At 48.0% G+C, this 26,767-nt stretch overlaps 1 protein-coding gene across 3 annotated transcripts in view; it reads left to right on the plus strand.

Annotated features, from left to right (window-relative positions):
• The window catches only part of PKD2L1 (polycystin 2 like 1, transient receptor potential cation channel), a 201,832-nt gene that overhangs the window by 165,125 nt on the left and 9,940 nt on the right, over nucleotides 1-26,767 (plus strand). For all 3 annotated transcript variants that reach the window (XM_073548142.1, XM_073548143.1, XM_073548141.1), the window contains exons 11-14: nucleotides 169-290; nucleotides 905-1,022; nucleotides 2,803-2,939; nucleotides 4,679-4,826. In XM_073548142.1, the coding sequence (XP_073404243.1) occupies nucleotides 169-290; nucleotides 905-1,022; nucleotides 2,803-2,939; nucleotides 4,679-4,826 (525 nt within the window). The remainder of the gene's footprint in view (nucleotides 1-168; nucleotides 291-904; nucleotides 1,023-2,802; nucleotides 2,940-4,678; nucleotides 4,827-26,767) is intronic.

A 26,767-nucleotide genomic window follows, 5' to 3' on the forward strand; every position in this document is an offset into this window, starting at 1 on the left:
GTATACATCATATTACTATGCATGACATTTTTTTCAGGTTCTTCAAATTAGAAAGAGTAAAAAAAAAAGCCAATATGTTCTCTTGGAATTCACATCTATTTCAGTGTATGTAGAATCTATTATTATGACATTATATTAGTATCCAGTGGTCATTTATATTATTTTTAGGGTTACAAGAAGACGTTAATGAAGCTTAAGCTGAAAAAGGAGCGCATATCGGATGTACAGAAAGCGTTGCAGAATGGCTCCAAAGAAATGTCCTTTGAAGAGTTTAAGAGCAGCCTAAAAGAGTAAGTGGTAGAAATATAGTGGTAGCAAATGACTTTGGTGAGATAAGGAAGTCCAGTATATGTAATGATTTAATATCTAGCAGTAACGTAGAATTATCTTTTTTTTAACATCATGCATTGTTTTGCTCCATTTAAGAAAAAATTGAGCCATTCAAATGTATTTTTTTTTTGCCTTCACATGCCAATGGCTAGCTATGCATAGTGAGATCCAGCTGCCGTTTTAGCGTAATTGGTCAGTATTTTACATCAGGAGTGGGTGATAAATCCAGAAGTGGTTTTGTGTTTCTATTATACTTTTCCTCTGATTGTTCCACTTCTGGTTTTGACTATAAATACTGATGTAAAATATTGATCAAATACTGAATGTGTGAACGCGGCCTAAAGGTTAGAACTGATATTCCGGTTTGTCCTAACTACGGTTCTTTCAAGTCAGAGGAAAGTAATTCTAAGGACTTTGGCTACTTTCAGTGTGAATTTGCACTTACATTCGATCCCATAAAATAGTTTGATATAGACTAAGCCAAGTCCACCTCGCATGGATTTGTCAGGGTGTCTTGCTAAAATTTAAAGTAAAAATGTTTTCGTTTCACTTGATTTTTTTTACTGTTTTGTAGGATGGGCCATGATGATCATGAAATTACAGCTGCCTTTTCCAGATTTGACCAGGATGGTAACCGGATTCTGGATGAAGATGAACAGAGTAAAATGAGAGAAATCCTGGAGCGAAATAGGGTACATAACAATGGGTCGTGGGCAAATGTTTACCAATATACAGTGGATATAAAAAGTCTATACATCCATGCTAAAATTGGCAGCTTTTTGTCATGTAAAAAAAAATCCAAGCATAAAGAATAATTTTAAAACGTTCTCCACCTTTAATGTCACCCATAATGTGTACAATGATATTGAAAATTATAACGAAATATGTTTGAGTGGAAATATGTTTGAGTGGAAAAAGAAAAATAAAGAACTAAAATAATATGGTTGAATAAATATGCACCCTCTTAAACTAATACTTTGTTGAAATACTCTTAAGGCCCCATTACACATAATGATATCCCAGGGATCCGACCAACGATCCGACATGCATGGAATCCCTGGGACATCGTTAGGCTGATCGCTGGTGAGCTATCACATAGACAGCCCTTCCAGGACCAGCGAGCTAGCTGGTTTCCAACGTAAACATCGGGTAACTAAGAGCCGCGCGGCCTGAAGTTTTGTTGTAAAATTCACTGATATATGGAACTGTCTATAATTCCCTCCATCTGGACTAATGTCCCAGTTCCAACTGCTGAAAAACAGCCCAGAAGCATAATACTGCCTCTACCATGCTTCAGTGTGGGTATGGTGGTTTTTTGGTGATGCGTAGCGTTGACTTTGCGACTTTGATTTTGGAATTATGGCCAAAACGTTCAGCCTTGGTCTCATCAGACCATAATACATTTTCCCACATGATTTTGGCAGACTTGATATAAATTTTGGCAAAACATAGTAGGGCTTGTATGTTTTTCTTTGTAAGAAAAGGCTTTCGTCTTGCCACCCTACCCCACAGGTGAGACATATGAAGACAAGAATGTGAGAGATTTTTGTCACATGGACTACACAACCAGTACTTGCCAGATATTCCTGTTGCTTCTTTAATGTTGTTGTAAGCTTCCTAGCAGCTACCTGGACCAATTTTCTTCATGTCTTTTCAGTTTTTGAGGTCTGCCCAGTTTCTAGGTAATGTAACTGTTGTGCCAAAACTATCAGGCAGTTACTTTGGTATAATTTAAGAAGTAAGCAAGTGGTAGTTATGGTGTACCCACGGCTTTGAAAATTACTGTGCCGCAACATCACCTGCACAACAGGAATGGCCACGGCATTCTAATAAAATGACATCATTGCCCATATTAGTTACAATGCCTTCTTAAGGCCGGGGTCACACTTGCAAGAAACTCGCACGAGTGTTGAGTCTCAGTACCCGGCACTGCTGCCACCACTCAGACCGGAGCGCTCAGCTGCACAGAAATATATGCCGAGTGCCGGTGGCAGTGCCGGGTATTGAGACGCGAGACTTGTGCGAGTTTCTCGCATCACACTCGCAAATGTGACCCCTGCCTAATAGTGAGAGTCACAAGGTTCCCTTAACAGCTACATTTCCAGTGCCCCGGTCTGGGCAGGCGTAGAGGCTCCATATAATGCACCATTGTAACAGTGCCACCAATTTGGGACACATGTCCAAGAATCCGGGGCACGTGCCGCAACGTCCCTGGCATAATGACACCCCAGTACATACACGGAGGTGGGATCATATAATGAGAGCTCTGTGTAAACTTATCACTTCTGATTCTCCCTTCAAAATGATAGAGTGTGTAGAGAAAGAGCACCAACTGGTAACTGCAATTGCTCTTATATGTATTATTATGTGTCATGTATCTATATTAGTTCAAATCCATCATCAATTCTTTTCTATATGTAGGCTCATTGATCTAACACAATTACATAACCGTTACAATCATTCTTCTTACAGCTGGCTTTGAATGCTGAAATTGAGAATTTGGGTCGATCACAGATGAACAAAGATTTGGACACAGTGGTCAACTTATCAGAGCTGAGGAATGACCTGTCCACTAAGCCAAGCTGGGTTTCTCAAGAAGAATTTACAATGTACAAGTCTTTTGTTTTGTTTTTTTTTGTGTGGTGTGGGAGGTTCTGGATTAAAAAACAAACAAAAAAAACAGGGTATCGCCCACACTAACAAAAAAAGATTCCTTTGGTTGAAAACTTTTGATGGCTACCTGAAATGGTGATGACAAATATTCATGGTACAGAATGCAGAATGGTGATAAATCGGACATTTGCTTACATTTCCTAACCATTCACAAACAATGCCTGCGTGCCAGTGATCGCACAAGCCACAACTGTAATAATTAATAGTACCAATCACAATTTCCAAAGGCTCTAAAGGCCCCTATGCACATTAGAGAAAGGGCAGCTGAACCTGTCGATTTCAGAAAAGCCTCCAGACACTCACCCCAACAGATGATGTAGGCAGAAGGCAATGATTGGGTATGATTATATTCAACGCTAGATCAAATGCACACTTTGACGATATGAGCATGCATGACTATGGGGGTGCTGTCATTATAAATTGCTGTTAGCTTAGCTAGTTTGGCCTATAGCTATTTACGTTTTGGGGGGGGGATCTGAACACAACACACAGATAGCAGGGCAAAAATGTGCTGTAAAATGTGTGCTCTCAGCATCAGTCTCAGGGAAAGGAGTGAGGACTGTGCAGTTATACAAGTTAGTATAGCAGTTTACAAGGGTGTACACAGAGCATCTATATAGACTGGTTATAGACAAACTGCGTATGAATATACACTGCCTCTTATCTGCTCCACAGTTCCTGAGGTCATACGTTATACTAAACATTTAACAATGGAGCGGTTGTCCGGGAATAACATATTGATGAACTATCCATTGGATAGGTCATCAACATGATATCAGTGGAGTCCGACACCTGGCACCCTCCAGCTGTCTGCTTCCGCAGTGGGTGGCTAAAATCACCCACAGCTTTGTAAAGAACAATGTGTTTTTTTCAGTGAGTGCAGAGATTCTGAATTTAATGGGAATGTGTCACCAAATTTTTTGCTATTTCATCAGAGAGCAGCATAATGTAGGAAAAGAGACCCTGATTCCAGAATCATTTAGTTTACTGGGTGGAGGAGCAGTTGTGACACAATCAGTTTTTAGATGTAGCATTGCTCAGAAAGCTAACCTCACCCACATCACAACTCTCTATGTACCTTTTTTATTGACAGTAAGCTGCTTATCAGAGGAAGGGGTGTTATCTGAGAAGTGATAATTTCCTGGTGATAAACCATCATTGTATGGAAACAATACACAGCAATGAGTGATACATCCATGAAATCTGCATCTTATCTGCCACCTCATGCTGCCCTCAGATTACATAGCAAAAACCTGCTGATAGATTCCCTTTAAGATAGTGTTGGTGCACTTGTTCTCATGCATATTTTCAATTTATTAAAAAAAAAGATTTTGTTTTTTTTACAAAGTTTATCATAGCGTCTTTTTTCAAACATTTGCACTGGTGACAATTCTATAACCATGTCCCCTTCTGATATCGGTCAGACGCCCTGTTGAAACAACCAAATCACATTGATGTCTCCAAATGGAGATAAAGAAACGTCATTAACATAGATATAATATTTGCTTTTTCACATTTCGTTTTTTAAGTCAATTTCAGGAGTAGACAGGAAGAATATAGAAAAAAAGATTTACTTTTACATGAGTAATTGAAACAAACATGAAATAAGCATTAACATAGAAATCATTTCTTTTCCATTAATCAAATAAAATATTCTTTTGTGCTTGTATTCCAGATTTCAGAGAAGACTGCAGCAACTGGAAATGTCTATGAGTCGTATGATGAAAAAAGTAGAAACTGTGGAAATGAAATTGGAGACAATGGAAACAAACAAAATAAAGCAATCAAACCTGACGGACAATCTGCCGAACAATATAGCAAAGGTGAATTGCATAGCCATTCATTTCTGAGCTTCTACAAATACACCTGCTCCTATATATATATACAGAGTGTAATAAGCAGTAAATGATATACAGTACAGGACAACCCCAGATGCAGTAATACATACACACGTGGTCAAAATTGTTGGTACCCCTCGTTTAATGACAGAAAAACCCACAATGGTCACAGAAATAACTTGAATCTGACATAAGTAATAATAAATCTAAAATCAATGAAAATGAACAAATGAAAGTCAGACATTGCTTTTCAACCATGCTTCCACAGAATTTAAAAAAAAATAAAACTCATGAAATAGACCTGGAAAGAAATGATGGTACCCTTGAAAATAATGTGTCAAAAGGGACATCAATAAAGGTGTCCACTAATTAGCATCACAGGTGTCTACAATCTTGGAATCAGTGAGTGGGCCTGTATAGAGGGCTACAGATACTCACTGTGCTATTTGGTGACATGGTGTGTATCCCACTCAACATGGACCAGAGGAAGCGAAGGAAAGAGTTGTCTCAGGAGATTAGAAAGAAAATTATAGACAAACATGTTAAAGGTAAAAGTTATAAGACCATCTCCAAGCAGCTTGATGTTCCTGTGACTACAGTTACACATATTATTCAGAAATTTAAGCTCCATGGGACTGTAGCCAACCTCCCTGGACGTGGCCGCTGAAGGAAAATTGATGACAAATCAAAGAGACGGATAATACGAATGGTAACAGAAGAGCCGAGAAAAGCTTCTAAACAGATTTAAGGTGAACTTCAAGCACAAGGAACATCAGTGTCAGATCACCCCATCCGTCATTGTAGTGTCATGATCCATGCTGGATCATGACAGATAAAATGCACTAGTAACCTTTTTTTTTTCCCTTAAGCTGTGGTGCTTAAAGATAGTTTTGCCCCGGTGGCCATTAGGGTCATTGCACTGTGGTGGTTTCATTCTAGTTTTGCCCCCGGTGGCGGTTAGGGTCATTGCACTCTGGTTTCTTTAGTTTAGTGCATGTGATTATAAAGCAGGTGTGATTGCTCTGGCTCTGCTATAAAAGAGTGTTAGGTGTTGCAATCACTGTTGGTGATAGTGGTCATTTCCAACCATCCTTGGTGGAGGAAGGAGCAAGAGAGAGTTCCTTGCAGCACAGTCAGAGTCCTGGTGTGGAGGGAGTCACAGAGGGGATTTCTTTGCAGCTCTGACAGAGCTTGGTGGCAGCTATTCAGGAGGAAAGCTGCATTCTGGTGGTGGACTCTGTTGCTGGGAGCAAGAGCAACAGAGCAAAGCTAAGTGGTGTTTCCCTGTTTGTATTTATCCCTGGTGTGTATTAGTACAGCGGTGGGGCTAGTGCCTGCACCACCCAGCTCCCTAGCAAGGGATAGGTGTAGGGTGTGCTAGGGTGACAGGTTCCGGCTCGGCGACAGGTGAGGAGCCTGTATAGGGAACGTTAGGAGTGTGAGGGACATGGACTCAGGAGAGTGCATGAGGTCTCCACATCCCTGTTCCCTATCGCAGGGCCCACCATTGTAACTGTTTCCCCTTCCCCCATGTCTTCTTGTTTTAGTTACCGGCCTGCGGGTCGTGTCACACAGGACAGTGTTATGATTGAGTCACCGAGGAGGAAAAAACAAAAATGCAAGCTCAGCCCAGAAAATCAGAGAGGTTGGAAACTAGCGGATTGCAGACCCCTAATCCTATCACTCAACTAGCAGTAGCCTTGGAGTGTTCCTACGGTGATCCTAGACACCTCGTCACAGCTAGAGATCTAAATAAGCCTAGAGAGAAAAGGGAAAAACTGACTGCCCCAGAGCAGACCCCAAAGCAATAGGCAGCCCCCAACATATAATGACGGTGAAGCAAGATGAAAATACTAACACAGATAGAAAGATAGGATGAGCAAACGATGGGGCCCAAGCTAACTAAAAAGGACAGGACAGAAAAGCTGCTGTCTGCAATCCAAGAAAACCCTGCTAAAAGTATTACCAACACAACTGATAAGTAAAAAGGACCCTGAAGTCACTAGACTTCAAACCCTATATCAGCACTCAGAATATTCTGAAAGCAGAGCAAAAGAGAACACTGATCAAGGAATAAGAATCCAGCACACCCCCAGCCGGGGATGGCTGAACTCCAAAACAAGGTAAACAAAACCAAAACTAATAAGTTCAATAGCAGAGCAAAAACTTATCTTTGGGAAGCAGGAATCAGACTGGTCTCCAAGAATCCAGCAGAGAAATCACCAGCCACTCAGAAGGGTGTCAGCTGCCTTATATCCAGTCTGAAGTTCCTGTTACCCAGTCACAATCCACCTGATCAGATGTTTGGTTTCTTTCATCCAAATCAGCCTCACTACCTTCCTTCACCAGAAGAGGGAGATCCTCGGACACAAAAGGTGAATGAACAGATGAGCTCACAACAGGACATTTATACGTGCCATGTCTTGTTGCTTTAGTTACTGACCTGCGGGTCGTGTCACACAGGACTGGTCCATGTGACATTATCACCAACCATAACATTTTTCTCTGTTGAGCCATGGGCCAAGTGCAGACCGGTGAGCAGTTGCTGCTGGCCCTCACTGAGGTTAGTGAGGAGCTGAATTATGTGTTTCAGCAGCACCTGAAGAGGAATTATGGGTCTGAGGCCTATCCTCTGCCTCAACTAGAGGGTCGATATACGGCTTTGGCGAGGATGTGCCATGGAGTCCCTGCTGGGGAGCAGGACTTGCTTATACAGGCAGACGTACCCAGGCAGGTGGGTGGAGTCGGTGTCCCCATGGTGCTGCCTGGTGTTCCCCAAGGTGAAGGGGTACGTCCCTGTAGTGAGCAGACTAATGAATTAGGTCTTGGCACTGACACCAAAACTTCTGTACTGTCAGAGAAGCCGTGTTCCCATGGTCGTGTGAAGGAAGATGACCTGGGAGTGTATATTTCCTCCTCGCCCTCAGAAGGTACTATGACAACAGAGGTGATGGTTGACGAGGTACCGGAGGGCATACCGGTGCTTGTGGACAGTGGAGCAGAAGTCAGTCTGGTGGATGCTCAGGTTGTCCAGACTCATAGTCTGAGGTGTAAGATGTTGGACAAACCCATAAGCGTCCAGGCCATTCACTCTGTCCCACTGAGCCAGGGGGGGGTTAAACCAAGTCGTAGAAGACATTGAGCTGCATAGCCGACATCAGGATGTGCCCCAGCCATACTACGTCTTGGAGGGATATCCAGCATCTATCGTTGTGGGCCCCTCTTGGTCTAAAAAACACAACCCAGTCTTAGATTGGCGGACTAGGGAAGTAGACAGCTGGGAGCAGTCGTGTGAGGGCTGCTGCCTAGGGGCTACTGTCTCTGCCGTCTCTCTACAAACGTCCCCTTCCTCTCCAGTGGTATCAGATGAGGTGCTGCAGGAGAGTAGGGGCGAGGCTCGACCCTCGCCATTAGCCAACCCTGAGAGGCACAGACCTCGTAGTAGGAGGGGTTGAAGGGTGGTGTTTCCCTTGGTGAATTGCGGGGGTGTGAGTGTGGTGACACAGGGGGGCGCCTCTGTTGTCAGTTCCAGAGAGAGTTCACCGTGTTGTGACAAACGAATGTGTGGCAATAAATGTTCAGGTCCGGACCTGTGTGTAAACGAGCATGTATGGGTGGCCACCAAAAACATCCAGTGGAAGTGTTGCGTGGGTCTGGAATTCTCAGGTGATCGGGCCATATCTGGTGTCGGCTATCCAGGGCCCGGAGACTTACCAGCTGGAGTTACCCACATACTTGCCAATACACCTCTCGTTCCCCAGATCGGCGCTTTGGAGATGGGTGGTGCCTCCGGAACATACATTGCCAATACCAGCGGTGCTCGTTTGTCACAAACCTGAAGTGCAGGTAGTTGCTGGGGTGAACTCTGGACCTGGGCGTCCCCGCTGTAGGTGGTTCCCTGATGAGGAGCCGTCTTGAGGGTGCAGAGGCCCCTCATTATGGGGAGGTTACTGTCATGATCCATGCTGGATCATGACAGATAAAATGCACTAGTAACCTTTTTGTTCCTTAAGCTGTGGTGCTTAGATAGTTTTGCCCCGGTGGTCATTAGGGTCATTGCACTGTGGTGGTTTCAGTTCTAGTTTTGCCCCCGGTGGCCGTTAGGATCATTGCACTCTGGTTTCTTTAGTTTAGTGCATGTGATTATAAAGCAGGTGTGATTTCTCTGGCTCTGCTATAAGAGTGTCAGGTGTTGCAATCACTGTTGGTGATAGTGGTCATTTCCAACCATCCTTGGTGGAGGAAGGAGCTAGAGAGAGTTCCTTGCAGCACAGTCAGCTAATCAGGAGGAAAGCTGCATTCTGATGGTGGACTCTGTTGCTGGGAGCAAGAGCAACAGAGCAAAGCTAAGTGTTAGGCGTCGGATTTCTGTCTCTGCACAGCGAGAATCCCGAGCCTTACTTCCAGCGGTCTCCCATTCCTCTCCAGCCGCAGAGGAGGTTTCTCAGCAAACTCATCGGTCCAGGCGCTCTGCCCAGACCAGCTCCGTGGGTTTGCTTGCTGCTGCCACCACTGGCACAGCTATGGCAATACATGCTGCTCAGCAGCGGGATTTTCCAGGGACTAAGTCCCTATGTCAGGCCACTGAGCATGCCCGTGGAGTGATCTCCCATTGGAGATCGATGGTCACGTGCTCAGGTCCTGCTCCTGTTCGGATAGGCTTATCCAAGAAGCCAGGAAGGTCCCGGACGCTTGCGGCTATAAAAGGTTTGCATGGCTGCTCGGCCATGCGCTAGGATAGACTGTATTTACAGACTATGTGGATTGAGTGATGTATGCACATATGAATGTCTCTGGTGAATGACTCATTAAGAAAACCCTTCCCTTGATACGCATGTGTTGTGCAGCCTAGCCTGCTAGCGCCCAGGCTTAGGCGTAGGTAGGTCAGAGGTTGAGTCAGGCATCAGTCCTCACCAGGGACTCGGCATGCCTCAGTGCACATGCTCCATAGCCAGTGACTATAGCGGCGCTGGCGGCAGCGACGGCGCGCTCAGTGGGCCTAGAAGGACTCTAACCCCGTGTCCTTGGGGTAGAGTTCTGTGGCTGTACACTGTGCGCTCTTTTGGCCGGGCTCTGTGAGCTTAACAGGCTCCGGCATCTACGTTTAGAGGTTGTGCGGCTCTGTGCATTAACAGGGTTCGCCCCTGTTCACATTGGGTGACATAACCCACGTGTGACTGGTTTCACACCGCTTAATTTTTCCGCCATTACTTAGCAAGCAGTGTACCACCTCTGCACGGTGGACCCCGGGCTGCGAACACACCTACTGTTATTTTATAATTTGGTGTGTTCCGCCAGCCCTAACATTATCCTAGCGCCAGGGTCTGGCTAATAATGGCGGACGAACAACGACTGCATAGATACATCCAGCAGCTGGAGGGTAGGTTGGCAGCGCTGGAGCGTTCCACCTCAGCTGCGGATGTTACTTCGATCGCTGTTCAAGCAGCTAGAGGCTGTCGCCCGTGTCTCCACGGCTAGCCCTGCCCCGACCTTGTCTCGCCTCCCGCTGCCCAAAAAGTTCTCGGGTGATAGTGCTTCATGCAGGGGTTTCGTGAGTCAGTGCTCCATTCACCTGGAGTTGCTGGCCACACGATTTCCCTCAGAGCGGGCCAAGGTTGGATTTATCATCTCCCTTTTGTCGGGCAGGGCCTTGGAGTGGGCCACCCCGCTGTGGGAGCGTGGGGATCCCCTGGTACAGAGTGCCACCCATTTTCTGGTCACTTTGAAGCAGGTGTTCCTGGAGCCTCGGAACACGCACGAAACCGCACTGCAGTTGCTGGCCCTAACCCAGGGTTTGTCTCTGGTCAGTCTGAAGAGGATAGCATACTGAACTCTGGCCTCAGAGCTTGAGTGGCCAGATAAGGTTCTCATACCTATTTTCTGGAGAGGACTGGCTGATCATGTCAAAGACACCCTGGCCACCAGGGAGGTGCCCACCACCTTGGAGGAGCTCATTATGGTATGCACCCGAATTAACATTCGCTTCACTGAGCGAAGGCTGGAGTGCTCCAAGTCCCGCCAACAATATAGATTGGCTCCAAACTTTGTTAGGCCACTAGAACCCCTCAGTCAGCCGCCTGAGCCTCCAGAGGCCATGGAGGTGTCTCGCGTTTCGCACGGGGTCCAGGGCCCGGTCCGCGCGGGTACCTTCAGTCTGCTTCCGTTGTCGGCAGACTGGGCACCTAGCTAACCAGTGCCCACAGCGCCAGGGAAACGCACCCGTCTAGTGGTTATCGGAGGGGGCCTACTAGACACAGCGACTTTCTCCTCCAAGCTCCTGTTTAAAGGGGCGTTAGAATTTAATTCCTCCACTCTGGTGGTGGAGGTTTGTGTGGACTCTGGAACGGAGGGCAATTTCATGTCATCTGCCTTCGCCGTACAACACGCAATCCCCCTGGTCCTGCTACCTCAGCCAGTCACTATCAGAGTGGTGAATGGTGCGACACTCCCGTCCCAAATCACCCACCAGATGGCTCCACTGAGACTCTCACTGTCTCCTTCTCATCAGGAGATGCTGTCTCTTCTTGTCATGCCCGAAGGTATCGGCCAGGTCCTCCTAGGAGTTCCCTGGTTACGAGCTCACTCTCCTCACATAGAGTGGTCCTCGGGAAAAATCCTCGGTTGGAGCAAGTCCTGCGAGGGTAGGTGTTTGAGGGACTGCGTACAGGTCGCTACCTCTGAGGTTCCCACAGATTTCTCCTCGCTTCCCAAGCCGTACCAGCAGTATGCAGACGTTTTCTCCAAGAAGGCGGCGGAGACCCTTCCGCCGCACCGCCTTTTCAACTGTCCTATTGACCTCTTGCCCGGTGCTGAGCCTCCCCGGGGTCGAGTCTACCCCGGATCTCTCCCAGAGACAGAAGCCATGTCTCAGTATATCAGGGAGAATCTGGCAAGAGGATTCATTAGGAAGTCGGTGTCTCCGGCGGGAGCGGGATTCTTCTTTGTCCAAAAGAAGAATGGAGAATTACGTCCGTGCATCGATTACAGGGGTCTTAACGCCATAACCGTTAAGAACAAGTATCCTCTACCCCTGATATCGGAACTGTTCGATAGGCTACGGGGAGTGAGAGTGTTTACTAAGCTTGATCTGCGAGAAGCCTATAACCTGATTCGCATCCGTGAGGGGGACGAATGGAAGACAGCATTTAACACCAGAGATGGGCACTATGAATACCTGGTGATGCCCTTTGGGCTATGTAATGCACCAGCCGTCTTCCAAGACTTTGTGAATAATATCTTCCGGGATATGCTTACCACCTCGGTAGTAGTCTATCTGGACGATATTCTCATTTACTCTCCAGATATTGACTCCCACCGGAGAGATGTTCGCAAAGTTTTCGATCTCCTGCAGGCAAACTCCCTTTACGCCAAGTTGGAGAAATGTGTGTTTGAGCAGGAGTCCTTGTCTTTCCTGGGCTATATCATCTCGGCCCAGGGGTTGGCCATGGATCCTGCCAAACTACAGGCGGTGATGGATTGGCAGGAGCCCCATTCTCTCAAAGCGGTGCAGCGATTTATGGGGGTTCATAAATTACTATCGCCAATTCATCCCCCATTTCTCAACTTTGGTAGCGCTCTTGGTAGCCCTCACCAAGAAGGGTGCAAACCCCAAACTGTGGTCGGAAACTGTCTCCAAGGCCTTCGCCGCTATTAAATCCCACTTGGCTAGCGCTCCCATTCTACATCGCCCCGATGTAGATAAGCCCTTCATTCTGGAGGTGGATGCCTCTTCCGTCGGTGCTGGAGCGATCCTGTTCCAGAAGGACTCACAAGGTCGGAAGCACCCATGCTTCTTCTCTAAGACCTTCACACTGGCAGAGAGGAATTATTCCATAGGGGACAGGGAGTTGCTAGCAATGAAGCTGGCCTTCTCAGAGTGGAGACACCTCCTGGAGGGGGCTCGCCATCCTTTCCAGGTGTTCACCGACCACAAAAATTTGGTCTATCTACAGACTGCCCAGCGGCTGAATTCTCGCTAGACCAGATGGTCCTTGTTCTTCTCCCGATTCCATTTCACCCTGCATTTTCTCTCCGGGAAGAAGAACGTCCAGGCCGACGCTCTTTCTCGCTTCGTGGTGTTATCAGAGGAGGAGGAGGAGCCTCGGCTGATAGTTCCATTGGAGAGTCTGAGGACCGTGGCTCCGGTTGCTCTCGAGTCGGTACCTCCGGGCAAGACTTTTGTCCCTGCCCATCTGCGACCAGAGGTCATCTCTTGGGCTCATTCGTCCAGGGTGGGGGGGACATTTTGGGACCAAACGAACCTCTGATCTCCTGGCGAGCACGTACTGGTGGCCGCATATGGCTCATGATGTCAGGGACTATATTCAGGAGTTCGTCTCTTGCGCCCAGAATCGGTCCTCTCGGCAGCGGCCCTCTGGGTTACTCTATCCCCTGCCGGTTGCGGACAGGCCCTGGGAAATGGTCGGTATGGACTTTGTTGTGGGTCTGCCCAAGTCCAGTGGCAGCACCATCATTGTGGTGGTCACGATCATTTCTCCAAGATGGTGCATCTGGTACCACTCTCTCGGCTACCTTCAGCATGGGGCCTAGCAACGTTGTTTATTAAACATGTTTTCCGCCTACACGGCATGCTTGATAAGATTGTGAGCGACTGGGGTCCTCAGTTTGCGTCTCGGTTCTGAAGAGAGCTCTGTTCTCTGCTCAGCATTGAGCTAAATCTCTCCTCGGCCTATCATCCCGAGACGAATGGGTTGGTTGAGAGAGCCAACCAGACCCTGGTGACATACCTGCGACATTTTGCCTCGGCCAGGCAGGATGATTGGGCATCTTTGCTGCCGTGGGCGGAGTTCGCCTTGAACAACGCTGTGGCCGACTCCACCGGTCAGACCCCATTCCTCCTAAATTACTGTCAGCATCCGCGCGTCCCCATGCCCATACCCGTGTCGTCCACCGACTCTAGGGTGGCAGACTGGGCGGTGGAGGCACATGACATTTGGGATCGCACGCAGGATGCTATCCGGGCCTCCAAGGAGAGAATGAGGTCCTCCGCTGATACTCACCGGCGCCCTGCTCTGACCTTCGCCCCTGGCGACTTAGTGTGGCTCTCCGCTCGAAACATCAGGCTGCAGGCGGAATCCGCTAAGTTTGCACCGCGCTATATTGGCCCTTTCAAGGTCCTCGAGCAGATTAACCCTGTGGTTTACCGTCTGGCCCTTCCACCACATTTGGCTATCTCGGACACATTTCATGTGTCTCTCCTTAAGCCTGTTCACATGTCCCGGTTTTCTGTGCTAACTGCCGGGACATCAGACCTCTCGTCTGACGAGTTTGAGGTCAATGCCATCGTGGGATGCAAGGTGATGCGGGGCAAAAAGTTTTACTTGGTGGATTGGAAGGGTCATGGTCCAGAGGCTCAGACCTGGGAGCCGGTGGAGAACATCCACACTCCTCTTCTCATTGCGAAATTTGAGCGGAATGAGGCTCTGAGAAGAGGGGACCCTAGGAGGGGGTAACGTTAGGCGTCGGATTTCTGTCGCTGCACAGCGAGAATCCCGAGCCTTACTTCCAGCGGTCTCCCATTCCTCTCCAGCCGCAGAGGAGGTAGCTCTGCAAACTCGTCGGTCCAGGCGCTCTGCCCAGACCAGCTCCATGGGTTTGCTTGCTGCTGCCACCACTGGCACAGCTATGGCAATACATGCGGCTCAGCAGCGGGATTTTCCAGGGACTAAGTCCCCATGTCGGGCCACTGAGCATGCCCGTGGAGTGATCTCCCATTGGAGATCGAAGGTCACGTGCTCAGGTCCTGCTCCTGTTCGGATTAGCTCTTCCGAGAAGCCAGGAAGGTCCCGGACGCTCGCGGCTATAAAAGGTTTGCATGGCCGCTCGGCCATGCGCTAGGATAGTCTGTATTTACAGACTATGTGGAGTAAGTGATGTATGCACGTATGATTGTCTCTGGTGAATGACTCATTAAGAAACCCCTACCCTTGGTACGCATGTGTTGGGCAGCCTAGCCTGCTAGCGCCCAGGCTTAGGTAGGTCAGAGGTTGAGTCAGGCATCAGTCCTCACCAGGGACTCGGCACGCCTCAGTGCACATGCTCCATAACCAGCGTCTATAGTGGTGCTCGCGGCAGCGACGCCGCGCTCTCAGTGGGCCTAGAAGGAATCTAGCCCCGTGTCCTTGGGGTAGAGTTCTGTGGCCGTACACTGTAAGCTCTTTTGGCTGGGCTCTGTGAGCTTAACGGGCTCTGTGAGCTTAACAGGCTCCGGCATCTACGTTTAGCGGTTGTGCGGCTCTGTGCATTAACAGAGTTCGTCCCTGTTCACATTGGGTGATGTAACCCACGTGACTGGTTTCACACTGCTTAATTCTTCCGCCATTACTTAGCAGCAGTGTACCACCTCTGCACGGTGGACCCCGGGCTGCGAACGCACCTACTATTATTTTATAATTTGGTGCGTTCCGCCAGACCTAACACTAAGGCCGGGATCACACACAGCGAGATACGGCTGAGTCTCGCAGGTTAAAACCAAGCTCTGGTGCCGGCACTCCGGAGCGGAGCGTGCAGCCGCACAGCAATACATGGAGCTGCACGCTCCGCTCCGGAGTGCCGGTGCCAGAGCTTGGTTTTTACCTGCGAGACTCGGCCGTATCTCGCTGTAGTGTGACTCCGGCCTAAGTGGTGTTTCCCTGTTTGTATTTTTCCCTGGTGTGTATTAGTACAGCGGTGGGGCCAGTGCCTGCACCACCCAGCTCCCTAGTAAGGGATAGGTGTAGGGTGTGCTAGGGTGACAGGTACCGGCTCGGCGACAGGTGAGGAGCCTGTATAGGGAACGTTAGGAGTGTGAGGGACACGGACTCAGGGGAGTGTATGAGGTCTCCATATCCCCGTTCCCTATCGCAGTGCCCACCATTGTAACTGTTTCCTGTTATGAATGGGTCACTTAGCTTGAGCTGACTGGAACAGAGCTGAGAACCAAGACAACAGTTTCCCCTTCCCCCGTGTCTTGTTGTTTTAGTTACCGGCCTGCGGGTTGTGTCACACAGGACTGGTCCACGTGACATGTAGGAGCCGAAGTGGACTTCATGGGAGACGACCAAGGAGGACACCATTGTTGAAAAAAATCATAAAAAAGCCAGACTGGAATTTGCCACACTACATGTTGACAAGCCACAAAGCTTCGGAGAGAATGTCCTATGGACAGATGAGACAAAAATGGAACTTTTTGGCATGGCACATCAGCTCTATGTTCATAGCCGGTAAAATGAAGCATATCAAGAAAAGAACACTGTCTCTACTGTGAAACATGGAGGAAGCTCTGTTATATTCAGGGACAGCTTTGCTGCATCTGGCACAGGGTGTCTAGAATCTGTCAGGGTACAATGAAATATCAAGACTATAAAGTGATTCTAGAGAGAAATGTGCTGCCCAGTGTCAGAAAGCTTGGTCTCAGTCGCAGGTCATGGGTCTTGCAACATGATAATGACCCAAAACACATAGCTAACATTGGAAAATTCTGAAGTGGGCTTCTATGAGCCCTGACCTATATCCTATTGAGCATCTTTGAAAAGAGCAAAAACATGCCTTTTGGAAAAGGCTTCAACCTTCAAACACGAGACAACTGGAGCAGTTTGCTCTTGAGGAGTGGGCCAAAATTCCTGTCAAGCGGTGCAGAAGTTTCATTGACAGTTACAGGAATCGTTTAATTGCAGTGATTGCCTCAAAAGGTTGTGCAACAAAATATTAAGTTAAGGGTACCATCATTTCTGTCCGGGCCTATTTCAGGAGTTTTATTTTTTTAAAAATTCTGTGGAAGCATGGTTGAAAAGCAATGTCTGACTTTCATTTGTTAATTTTCACAGATTTATTTATTTATAATTACTTTTGTCAAATTCAAGTTATTTCTGTCAAAAAACGAGGGGTACCAACAATTTTGACCACGTGTGTATACAATATTAATTTATAATTCAAATCTTAGATTATTTCCAATCTCACTGCTGATGGCATAGGCACAGATGTGGTGCCATCCCCGGTAGGCCATTGCAATTATGACATGTTAGTATGCTGGTATACAGGAAGGGGCTGTCCAACCAAACAAAAACCGTCAATGTCTTTGAAATCCAAATTGATTAAACACCAAGATTTCCTAGGTGTGGATCCTCTGCACTCCTTGGACTAGTAACACGCTTGAATAGGGGCTTAGGGCCCTGTCACACATAGCGACGCACCAGAGATCCCGACAATGATATGACCTTGTCAGGATCGCTGGTGTGTCTCTACATGATCGCTGGTGAGCTGCCAAACAGGCAGCTTCACCAGCGAACAGCACCAGCGACAAGCGGGTAACAAGCGAAGCACGTTGCTTAGTTACCCACTGTGTTCCTTAGTTACCAGCGCGCTGGTGCAGGGAGCTGGTAACCAAGGTACACATTGGGTTTCTAAGCGGCGCGCGGCACTTAGAAACCCGATGTGGACCTTGGTTACCAGCTCCCTGCACCAGCACGCTGGTAACTAAGGTACACATCGGGTTTCTAAGCGCGGCGCGCCACTTAGAAACCCGATGTATACCTTAGTTACCAGCGCCAGCTCGTTGATCGCTGGTCTCCCGCCTGCCACACGCAGCGATGCGTGCTGGCCAGCGGGAGACCAGCAATAAAAAAAAATGTCCTGGCCATTCCAGGACGATCAGCGATACCCGGCAGGGGGGCCGGTCGCTGGTAAGTGTCACACACAGCGATCTCGCTGGTGAAATCGCTGTTGCGTCACAAAACTTGTGACTCAGCAGCGATCTCGCTAGCGAGATCGCTGTGTGTGACGGGGGCTTTACTATCTGGCTTAATTCATTAGCTAATATCGGTATCAGCTGTGATAGTGGAGGGGGCTGGCTTGGTTAATGAACTGAGCCTGACATCCATCTCCATTAACACACATTGAATAGTCATGTGATGATACGAAGAGGACGGGGGGCTTTTGTTTCTGTGTTGGAATAAACCCAGCTAGAACAATAGTCGCTGACACAGAAACAGCTAAAGTATATTTAGTAAGTTTAATCAGTTTGCATTTCAAACACATTAAAAAAAAACTGTTAGGATGAGTTCCCACCAGTGGCATACCGACAAAGGTGGCAGATCACTTGGCCACTATGGGGCCCATGAGACGGAGGGGCTCGGTGCCAGCCCCTGGTCCCCACTCGCCTGCCGTCACACTTTTAGCTGTATCAGCATCCTAGACACTAATACTGTTGAAAGTAATAATGGAGGAGGGAGCATCTGATGAAGCTCTCTCCGCCAACATCCATCCTCTGCATCTGACGTTTCAGCACAGCAGGTGCGATGTCGTCACTCAAAAGCACCCTCTGTGCCAAGTAGTGCAGAGATGCAGAAGACACACTTATGAGACCGGAGCAGTGGGGGAACAAGGAGAGTTGAGTATTTGTTTATCTTTTAAAGCAATGAGTAGATTGTGTGGGAATTTTACTTTATGAAAGGCAATGTTGGACCCATTAAATTACGCTGAAGTCTACGTGGGAACATTACATTATATGGAAAGCTATTTGGAATCCATTATATTATATGGATGGTAATGTGGGGCCAATTATATTATATGGACGGCAATGTGGGGTCCATTCTATTATACGGAAGGCAATGTGGGGGCCCTACATACATTAGATTATATTGAAGGCAATCTGGGACCATTACATTATATGGAAGGCATATGTGCGGGCTATTATATTGTTTTGTGATAGTTCAACTCGCTTGGCGGTAGACAGAGGAAGAAAACAGTAACATTGTCTCTTTAAATCTTCGGTTGGTATATCATATGGCAGCAGAAACCAACAAGAAGGGGAAAGTAAACACAGCCCTTCAGGAAAACAACAAAGAAAACAAAATTCTGTAACAGAGTCCATACGTTTGCGGGTAGCATCCTGTTTTGCCCGCTCTAGAGCAACAGAGGTTCAGTCTTCAATTCTCACGACACAAAACCACTGGAGATTTTCTCTCCAGTTTTGCTAAACAAAGGCTGCCTCTGGAACCCAGCTATTTAAGCCCCAGACCATGTGACTCCTCCCACATGTGACTGAACACATGACTGTGACATTGCACAGGTCCTGTCAGAACACAGCGGTGCCACTTCTGCAGGTGGAGATAAGCTGGACTTCCTCCCACCCACTGTATGAATGTCCACATAAAAAAATAGCCCATTTATGAAACTTAGCTTAATCCTCACAACCCTTAATGTGCTGGAGGAAAATACTCTGGGTTTCACATCACTTACGTCATTAAGCGTAGTGACACAAATCTCCCGTCCAGTACTTTACCAGTGACTTTGTCACATATCCCCCCCCCTGTCCAAAGCAGGGGGTTTTGGCACCTTTACTCGCTAAGCAGGGTATTCAGGACAGGTCATCTGCATTCCCGTGCATCTTCCCTGGCCTATGCTCGATGTGAAAAGTGAAATCTTGGAGGTCTAAGAACCACCTAGTTGCCCGAGCATTCTTATGCTTCTCTTCCCTCAACTACCTTAGAGGGGCATGGCCAGATACCAGCTTAAACCTATGGCCTAGCAGGTAATAATACAGGGTATCTACGGCCCATTTTACGGCTAAGCACTCCTTCTCGGTGATGGCGTAGTTTGTCTTGCATGAAGAGTAGTGATGTGTCGGTCGCAAACGATCCGACACAAAGAGCTGGCTCCCCGCGGTGAATGATGGGAGCCAGCACCCCAGTGAGAGCCACTAAAATCCTTGAATGGCTCTCACTGGGCCTAAAATCCCGGTGTTCGGCAGACGTAACTCCGCCCACCGGAACAAAACTCCACCCACTAAGCAATCTAATTGGTTCCTAGCAAGTGGTCGTGGTTTACGCGATAGGTGGGCGGAGTTTAGGACGCCATAACACATATACAATAGGGATCCATTTAGGATCCAAAAGGAGTCAAAAAAGAGACAGCTCTTTTTGGTGAGCGGAGCCGTGAGAGCTGGATCACCAAAAAGAGCCGGACTGCCCATCGCTAATGAAGAGAGTTCCGGCTCAGATACAGATTGGGAGTCTCCTCCCCATTTACTTCCTGAGAGAGCACGGCTCCCAAGCTGACTTTTGACACATCTGTCTGGACCACAAACTCTTTGCTGAAATCTGGTGCGACCAGAACCAGATGTTTACACAGAGCCTGCTTCAGCTCCTGGAAAGCCATCTCAGTCTCAGCAGACCATTTAATTGTGGAAGATCTTGTGACTTGAAGGAGGTCCGTCAATGGTCGACTATGGCGAAACTTGGAATAAACCGCCAGTAGTACCCCACAATTCCAAGAAACGCCCTCACTTGCTTCTTGGAAAGCGGTTGTGGCCACTTCTGAATTGCCTCAATCTTGTTTATCTTGCCCCTCTCGACATAGCCTAGGTATGTGGCCTCTTCCTTCCCTATGGCGCATTTTTTGGGGTTTACGGTGAACCCAAACATTCCTCAATGCTTCCAGGATTGCCTGTACCTTTGGTAGATGACTAGCCTAGTCATGGTTGTAGACCACAATGTCATGTAGGTAGGCCGCTGCAAACTTCTTATGTAGCCATCTGGAAGGTTTCTGGAGCCCCTGCAATCAGAAGGATATTCTGGTGTATTTAAAACACCCATCAGGCGTCGAGAAGGCCATCTTCTCCTTAGCATTCTGAGACATGGGGATCTGCAAGTAGCCCTTCGTCTGGTCAAGGGTCGTAATGAACCTGGTGGTCCTCAGTCTCTCAATGAGTTCATCCACACGGGGAATTGGATATGCATCACATTTGGAGACCTCATTCAGCCTGCGGTAATCATGGCTTAACCGCAACTCACCCACGGGCTTTGGCGTGAGGACAATGGGACTCGACCATCCACTTTTCAACTCAATCACCCCGAGGTCTAATATCCTCTTCACCTCATTTGCTATTACCTCCCGACGTGCTTCGGAAATTCTATAGGGCCTGAGGTTCACCCTTACATGTGGCTCTGTCAACACATCACGCTCGACCACCTGCGTATGCCCTGGCAACTCTGAGAACAAGTCACGGTTCTGCTGCAACAGTTCCCGACACTGTTGTCTCTGCAATGGTGACATAGTCCACTGTGGCTTTGGGATTGGCTCCCAAGCCAGGGGTTTCCAGCAACTCCCAATCTCAACATGGCTTGAGCAAATACACATGGTATATTTGGTGCGGCTTCCTTCGGCCTGGCTGGTGCACCTTGTAATTCACCTCACTCCGTTTTCCCACCACTTCGTATGGGCCTTGCCACTTGGCTAGGAACTTGCTCTCCACCGTGGTGATAAGCACTAGCACGAGGTTCCCAGGTTGAAACTGCCTCAGCCTGGCTGAATGATCATACACCCTTGCCTGTGCCTGGAGAAGATGCTCCTTCATGATGGGCATTACTTTCACCATCCTCTCCTGTAACTAGGCGACATGCTTTATGATGCTCTTGTGTGACATGACCTTGGCTTCCCAGAATTTCTTGGTGATGTCCAGGAGCCCTTGCAGATGTTGACCATACAGGAGCTCGAACGGCGAGAAGCCAGTAGAGGCTTGAGGAATTTCTCTGAGAAGAGCAGTAACAGAAGCAGATAATCCCAGTCTCGACCGTCCTCCTTAATGACTTTCTTGAGCATCGCCTTTCAACGTCTTATTGAAGCACTCTACTAGATTGTCTGTCTGTGAATGGTAGATTGAGGTTCACAGCTGGGCAATCTGAAGGACCTTACACAAATAACTCATTACCTTGCTCTTGAAAGGGTTCAATGTTGTGTCAAAATCTCCTCCGGCAGACCCATCCATGCAAAAATATGAAAAAGTTCCCGGACGATACTCTTGGCTGAAGAGTTTCTTAGTGGTACTGCTTCAGGGTACTTGGCCGCATAGTCCATGAGCACTAAGATGCATTGGTGCCCTTGTGCAGATTTAACTAGAGGACCCAATAGATCCATGGCAATCCTCTCAAATGGGACCTCTATCACAGGGAATGGAACTAGGGGACTTCTGAAGTGAGTAGAGGGAGTGGTTATCTGGCAGGTGGGGCAGGACCTACAATAATTTAGGATCTCCCGGTAACACCCGAGCCAATTGAACCACTGTATTATTCTCTCCTGCGCTTTCTCTAGCCCCAAAAGTCCCATCAAAACATGTGAATGGTTCATGTCTAAAATCTTCCATCGGTAGGGTCCTAGATCCAACATATGCTCCACTATCTCCCCTCCCCTCAGTGTGGTCACCCGATACAGTAACTCACCATTAACTGCAAAGTATGGGAACCTGGCATCAGCCCCCATCTCTGGAGCAACCCTATCTATCACAGTCACATTTTTGAATGCCCTTTTAGGGTAAGATCCTCCATTTGAACTGAACCAAAATTTTCCACAGAAACCCCCAGATCAGGAACCTCAGCCTCACTGGCCACAGTGAGGTCTATCACCGCAATATGCCCAGTGATTAACCCTTTGTGCTCGTACAGACATAACCCCTGAGCGTGCCAGTATCTCAGTTTGGCATATTGCCGGGTATCTTGTAAGGCCAGGTCATAATAAGCCTTCTGGGGCTTGTCGGTTAGATAGGGCGTCAGCACCTCCGCCCAATGCTCTGGTGGCAGTCTCTCTCGCTCCACTACCTGCTCAAAAACATTCAGAAATGCCTGTACATCATCACCCAGGGTCATTTTCTGCATCGCTCGTCTTACCGCCTTCTGAACGTGTGGTCACCTGTACTTGTGGAATGAGCTTACGGTCTCTCACGAACCACCTCGGCAAGCAACTCAATCTGTTGCTGTCTGAACTGGTCCTGTTGGTATTGCTGCTGTCTTTGGAGATGGTGCTGGATTAGCAACTTCTTTGTCTCCTGATGTGTCAGCTGTTGCTGCTGCACGTTCACCAGATGCTTGATCAAGTCCTCCATTTTGCCTGACATTGTCCACTGGCTTGTGGCCTCCTTAACCCAGGATATGCAGTTTGACCACAGCTGCTACTGGTGTTCCCGGGACATTGCTTGCATTCAAAATACTACTTGTGGTAGTTCAACTCACTTGGCGGTACACAGAGGTAGAAAACAGGAACGCCATCTCTTTAAATCTTGGTTGGTATATTATTTGGCAGCATAAATCAACAAAAAGGAGAAAGTAAACACAGCCCTTCAGGCAAAAACAGGAAAATAACAAAGAAAACAAAATGCTGTAACAGAAATCATACGTTTGCAGTAGCAGCCCACTCTGGAACAACACAGGTTCAGTCTTTAATCCTCAGGACACAAAACCACTGTCTCCAGTCTTGCTGAACAAAGACTACCTCTGGAATGCAGCTACTTAAGCCCCAGACTATGTGACTCCTCCACCACGTGACTGAACACATGACTGTGACATCCCACAGGTTCTGTCAGAACACGGCGGTGATGCTTCTGCAGGTGGAGATAAGGTGGACATCCTCCCACCCACACTATGGATGTCCACACAAAAAAAGCACATTTATGCAACTTAGTTTAATCCTCACAACCATTAGTGTGCTGGAGGAAAATACTCTGGGTTTTACAACACTGACGCCATTAAGCGCAGTGACACATATTACCCCTCCAGTACTTTACCAGTGGCATTGTCACAATATGGAGGGCTATTACATTATATGGAAGGTTATGACAGCGATTATGTCAGCGCCATTAATCCGTTTGAAGAGCTTGGTGGGGGCCATTGTACAATTTAGAGGGCTCTGTGGGGGCCGTTATACAGATTGGAGGGCTCTTTGGGGGGCCATTATACTGTTTGGAGGACTATGTGAGAACCATTATATTATATGGAGGGCTATGCCGAGGTCATTATACTGTTTGGAGGGCTAAGTCAGGACATTAATCCGTTTGCAGAGCTTTGTGGGGGGCCATTATACAGTTTGGAGAGCTCTGTAGGTAGCCATTATACTATTTGGGGGGCTGTGTGGAGGCCATCATATTGTGTGGAGACTGTGTTGGGGTATCATACTGTGTTGGGGTCACCATTAGAGTTGAGCGACTTTTGGTTTTTTATGGTCAAGTTTCGTTTCGTGAAACCCGACTTTTCCAAAAGTCGGGTCGAGCAAGATCGGCCGATTATAGGGAAAAGTCGGGGTCATCCCGAAACACGAAACCCAATGTAAGTCAATGGGGAATAAAAGTCGGCAGTGAGAGGAGGACAGGAAACACACCTACAGTGCTCATTTGAATGCCAAAAGCATCAATTCTTCTTACTTAAGCTGGTCAACCTTAATTAACTTCATAATACAAGTTACGCACTGAAAAATGGGGGTTATTTGGCTAAAGTTGTGGGGGGGTAGGGCTGGCTCCAGGTTTTCATGTGCCCTGGGCGAAAGAGCGCCCCTTTAACACATAATACCACAACTCATCATGCTCCGATACGGCAGAGAAATAGCGGTATAGTACAATGAAAAATAATTCACTTTTTACATCTCATGACGAGGCCCATCTATTTCTCCATACAGAATCATTGGTCCCATATAATGTTTGAAACAGTATATGATGAGCTCCACATAATGCTACAGTATATGTTGGTCCCCATGGATGAAGCTCCACTGTCTTATGGGCCCAAATAATGCTCCAAACATAATGGGCCCCATTTCTAATGCTCTAGTGTATAATGGGCCCTGTAAATGCTGCTCCAGTGTCTGATGTCCACCTTTGGAATGTTCCAGTGTATGGTGGGCCCCATCTATCATTCTCCAGAGTATAGTGCTCCCCAAAAATTGCTGTCCCAACATTGAAAACAATCAAATAAGTCTCCTCGCTAGGGAATCCCTGTACTAGTCTGGACTCCTCGTCGTCTCCATCTTCCATCTCACTGCACAGTATTTCAACCTTGCAAGTGCTGTGATCCTGAGCAAGCAGGGGGGGCCCACTCGTTGGCGACGGCACTGGCACAGGGCCCCTGATAGTACGGTGGTGTGTCTGATGGCGGGTGGGCCGAACCTGCACTTTCATCTGCAGCTTCCTCTTTGTCACCGTGTAAGATGGAACTGTATATGGGAAGGGTAACCTGAGTTTCATCAGGGTCAGATTCAGGCCGGGTAGCGTGCGAGGGGAATGTAGTGGTCTGGGTCAATGTACCAGCATGTTCATCGAGCAGTGGCTGGGCATCAGTGCACTTGTGTCGCCCCCAGGAGTACGGTCGCCACAGTGGCATTACCTTCCTCCTAGGGAGTGTGATGTCATGCTTGGGAGCAACGAAGGATCTCTCTAGCAGGTTAACTGATTGGGCGGCGTTATTCCCACGAGTCATGACCCTCCAAACAGCGTTCATGAAGGCAAAGTGTTTGTTTTACGTGGGCAGTATGGTTGCAAAGCTGAACCTTAAAGGAATATCCAGAAGGGCACCACCAGGAGTGGAGCCTACGGCGTAATTTGACTCAACACGGGCAACCTCAACCATGCCAGCTACAGAACAGATGCACACATTGCAAGCTGAATTCCGTTAACGAACGAGACTCCGTCATGCCCCGCGGTCCGAGTCTGGCTTACTAGAGGGACACGTGAGGCTCTGGCACATGAGATTGGCCAATAACTGGTGTGTCATGCCCTTACATGTCCGTGGCTGCATGTGCGCTACACTGTAAAGGCCAGCGTTTGTCGCTTACAGGTGCAGATAACCCGCTGAACAACGTTAGTGATGGAGATCATTGATTACAATTATTACTCGCGAACGATGATTTCCCAGTAAGTGCAGGTCAACTGCAGTTCCGGAATTAGGCCTAACCGTCATTCCTGAAAAAATGAAAAACTTACGTGTGCAAACCACAGGTGCTGTAGCTTGCTTAACAGCTCGCCAGCCGTTCTCACGCCCAGTATGGGTTACACGTGATTGCACAAAGGTGAGAAAGGGTACCGTATCCCCGGATAACATGTATGGATAGCGTACACATTCAAAATATTTGACTATACATCAGGAGGCAGGCTCAGACGGTGTTAGGCCCAGTATGGCTTGCAATTGATTGCACAAAGGTGAGAAAGGGTACCGTATCCCCGGATAACATGTATGGATAGCGTACACATTCAAAAGATATGTCTATACATCAGGAGGCAGGCTCAGACGGTGTCAGGCACAGTATGGCTTGCAAGTGATTGCACAAAGGTGAGAAAGGGTACCGTATCCCCGGATAACATGTATGGATAGCGTACACATTCAAAATATTTGTCTATACATCAGGAGGCAGGCTCAGACGGTGTTAGGCCCAGTATGGCTTGTAAGTGATTGCACAAAGGTGAGAAAGGGTACCGTATCCCCGGATAACATGTATGGATAGCGTACACATTCAAAAGATATGTCTATACATCAGGAGGCAGGCTCAGACGGTGTCAGGCACAGTATGGCTTGCAAGTGATTGCACAAAGGTGAGAAAGGGTACCGTATCCCCGGATAACATGTATGGATAGCGTACACATTCAAAAGATATGTCTATACATCAGGAGGCAGGCTCAGATGGTGTTAGGCCAAGTATGGCTTGCACGTGATTGCACAAAGGTGAGAAAGGGTACCGTATCCCCGGATAACATGTATGGATAGCGTACACATTCAAAATATATGTCTATACACCAGGAGGCAGGCTCAGACGGTGTCAGGCACAGTATGGATTTGACGGCCCAGACTACACAGCGGAGGAGCAGGGAGAGGTAAAGATTGCAAATGCTGGGGCCCTGCCCAAGCAAGGGGGGCCCACTCGTGGGCGTCGGTACTGGCACTGGGCCCCTCATAGTACGGCGGTGTGTCTGACGGCGGGTGTGCACCACCACCGTCAGAGACACTTGATTGCACTATGAGGGACCCTGTGCCAGTGCCCGCGCCCAAGAGTCGGCCTACCCACCTGTCCAGGGCAACGGCACTCGCACGGTGTCGTGCGCTAGGTGGTGACCCCGGCCATGGGGGGGGAGGCAGCACAGTTAGGGAGTTTTAGAAAGTGGCATATGCTGATGTTGGACA

Source organism: Dendrobates tinctorius, unplaced genomic scaffold (genome assembly GCF_039654945.1).
Source record: "Dendrobates tinctorius isolate UK_male_01 unplaced genomic scaffold, ASM3965494v1 ptg000156l, whole genome shotgun sequence".
Classification (NCBI taxonomy): domain Eukaryota; kingdom Metazoa; phylum Chordata; class Amphibia; order Anura; family Dendrobatidae; genus Dendrobates; species Dendrobates tinctorius.